A 3,033-nucleotide genomic window follows, 5' to 3' on the forward strand; every position below is an offset into this window, starting at 1 on the left:
ATTGGACCTATCTGACATTTGGGGTGAAAACAGGGGTGGTATGTGGAATATTGAAGGGTGATACGTGGAATATTGAGCCGCTTAGGAGGGTACGAAGAATATTAGGTGCATTATAAGGGGATACGTGTACTTTACCCTTTTTTTTTTTTATAGAAAGGAAATCACAGGTTACACACCAGAGACCTGTGTTACACGACACAAAGAAACAAGACCAAAATTGGGTAGGGATGTAAACGGATCGAATTCGGTTGGATAGTGGCATTACCATATTCATATCTGATTATATTCGGATGGATTCGGATAATATCCTGTCGATTTTCGGACGGATTCGGATAATTTCCGGATAGTGATTTTTTGAATACAGGTTCTCCTAAATAGATATGAATACGAATCGAATACGATTTTTCGACTATCCGTTGACATATTTACCGTTTTTATGATGAGGGTTAGGGTTGAGACTTGAGAGTTCAGTGATTACCCTTTCTTCTACTCTTCTTAGTATTTTATTCTCTTACGTTTTTAACTTTTGATTTTTTAATAGATATGTAATTCCATGTATCACATTGCATAAAACAATATATATAAATCAATAGCAAATCTAGAAAAAGAATCACATTATCTTAACTTATAAATTTATAAAAATAAGATAATGAAATCCAATATGATAACTAAAAAGATAGATAAACACAGAGTTATATTTCAGATATTTTATTACCATCGGACTGCTAAACGAATCGGATAATAATCGGTCGGATAGGGGGATTATCATATTCGTATCCGATTAGTTTTGGACGGATTCGGATTCTCTTAAACGGATACGAACGCGGATTTACGAATATCCATTTACATCCCTAGAATTGGGCATATCTAGTGCGGATCATTATCACCTACAATTCTGACACCCTCCAATTCCCTACAGTCCCTCACATGGGAGTGAAATGACCACTTACCCACTGCCTGGACTCACTAAACAGGGACCAGAATTGGGCATATCTAATGCGGATCATTATCACCTACAATTCTAACACCCTCCAATTCCCTACAGTCCCTCACATGAGAGTGAAATGACCACTTACCCACTGCCTTGGGGAGTGAGTCAAGGTTGTAGGTAAGTGGTCATTTCAGCTCCCATGTGAGAGATTGTAGGGGAATTGGAGAGTGTCAGAATTGTATGAGATAAGCTCTTTGTCAAGGATGATCTTTTATCCATGCCAACGTATGCCATCAATTCAAAATTATCCTTGTAATTATTTTTGGAATATATAAGTGTACAACATTTGAATTTTGACTTATACGATTACATTGTATTAGCATAGAAAATCATATCCCTCATATTAAGGAGGCAATCATACCACCAGATCCTTATCATTTTATATATAAATACCCTATTAATTATCATTTTATATATAAATATCTTATTATCTCTCAATGGAAAGTAAACTAATTTAACCCAAAATATTCATGTTACCAAATTAACACGGTATCAGATGAAACTCATGTTATAAACCAACCTTCCTCATGCATCATGTAACGAATTAGACCATTCCCACTAGGGTATGCCACAAAAATAATTCTGAAAGTTGTTTAACACTAAGGGTTAGGAACTCCATCTAGAAAGTTCTACCTAACACAGGATGTCATTCCTCGTAAGGCAAATTGGGTTTCTGTTTTCTTGAAGGAATAAGAAGACTTCTCCTTCTCATTGTATTGTCTTTGATAATTTCCATTAATACCCTTCATATCTTCCTTTATTCTACTTTGTCCATAATTTACATGCCCCTTCCAAGTCAGTCCCTGAAAAATAAAATCCAATACCTATCATATCCTTTCATCTTTACTTATCTAGCAACTTCTTGAAAATTCTGGTGTGCCCACAAGCGATCTGCATCAATGCCCCCGTAACTGTATCATCTTGTAATAATTTTAGATAATTCTATTCAGATTCTGCGTTCGAACCTCCATTGATCCAAAATATAAAGAAATCATGAAATCTTTAGCCAACATCAAATAAAAAAAAAGCAGCTTTCTTCATAATTGTTGCTTTTCCTTTTTTTTTTTTTAAACTACAGAGTAGAGACTATTCTGGAATTAAAAGTTAGCAAAATTACAAAGAAAAGTAAAGGATGATCCATGGACAAGCGAGTGAGCAAACAAAGAAATCAAATATCAACAAAGCCCCAAAAAAAAGAAAAAAAAAAAAAACCAACATTGTCACCACTAGAGCTTCTCTCCTCTGTAATCTATACAGCAAAGTACACTCTCTACCGGGGCTGCTGAATTGGGCGAGGAAAGACCTTCACGTTCACAATCTCAGGTGCCTTCTGTGCATACCTCGGACCTTCTGCAAACCTTCTTGACTTCCTCCATTTCAACCCCGCCAGAGTCACTATATCCCTCTGAGAATCTTTCTCCCCTTCTACAAAAAATCCCCAAAACACAAAAAAGTTCAAAATATTAAAGGAAAAGAGAAGAGTATTTAGGTTTTTTTTTTCTTTTTAAAGTTTCCACTCACTTTTGTCGTAACCGTCGAAGAGAGCTTCGATTTCTGGGAGTTCAGCCTCGTCAAAGTGATTTTCGTCGAAATCGAACACCGATTCGGGATCTTCAAAGCACTCCTGTAGCCAGTAATCCCTGAACCACCCCGTCGATTGGACAAGCTCCCACCATTGATCGGAAAAATCCTCCACTGCCCGATACGCACACGGCACAAACAAAGGCGCGTTTGGATTCAACTTCGAATTCGTCGTTCGCCTCGACATCACTTCCATTCTCACTCGTTCTCAAGCTTTATTATCAAGAAAAACCTAAAAATCAATCACGAAACACAGAAATGTAGAGAGACAGAAAAGCGAGACTCAGATAAGACAGAGAGAGAGAAAGAGAGAGCGAGACGGAGAGGCCTTGATTCCTCCTCTATGAATTTATAAACTGATTTGCCTTTCCCAAAAAACTGTTACAGTGACGAAATTGTCCTCGTTACATGGCCGTTCAACGGTTCGATCGGTTATCAGTTAAGGATACAGAGAAAGGATG

The 3,033-nt window shown here is 37.2% G+C and overlaps 1 protein-coding gene across 1 annotated transcript; it reads right to left on the bottom strand.

Moving 5' to 3' along the window:
* Positions 1-2,080: 2,080 nt before the first annotated feature.
* On the bottom strand, positions 2,081-2,797 carry LOC122656919 (protein EARLY RESPONSIVE TO DEHYDRATION 15-like). Its single transcript, XM_043851616.1, has 3 exons — positions 2,513-2,797; positions 2,230-2,416; positions 2,081-2,182 (listed from the first exon to the last, which is right to left on the bottom strand). The coding sequence occupies exons 1-2, from the start codon at positions 2,766-2,768 to the stop codon at positions 2,262-2,264; spliced, it is 411 nt and encodes a 136-aa protein (XP_043707551.1). The 5' UTR covers positions 2,769-2,797; the 3' UTR covers positions 2,081-2,182; positions 2,230-2,261.
* Positions 2,798-3,033: the final 236 nt, after the last annotated feature.

This window comes from Telopea speciosissima, chromosome 3, assembly GCF_018873765.1.
Source record: "Telopea speciosissima isolate NSW1024214 ecotype Mountain lineage chromosome 3, Tspe_v1, whole genome shotgun sequence".
Classification (NCBI taxonomy): domain Eukaryota; kingdom Viridiplantae; phylum Streptophyta; class Magnoliopsida; order Proteales; family Proteaceae; genus Telopea; species Telopea speciosissima.

Bases quoted from the DNA above. Each gene is read 5' to 3' on its own strand.
- LOC122656919 (XM_043851616.1), bottom strand. From the start codon at position 2,768: ATGGAAGTGATGTCGAGGCGAACGACGAATTCGAAGTTGAATCCAAAC. The intron at 2,417-2,512 runs GTGAGTGGAAAC...GATTTTTTGTAG, and splicing joins CTTCGACGGTTACGACAAAA to AAGGGGAGAAAGATTCTCAG.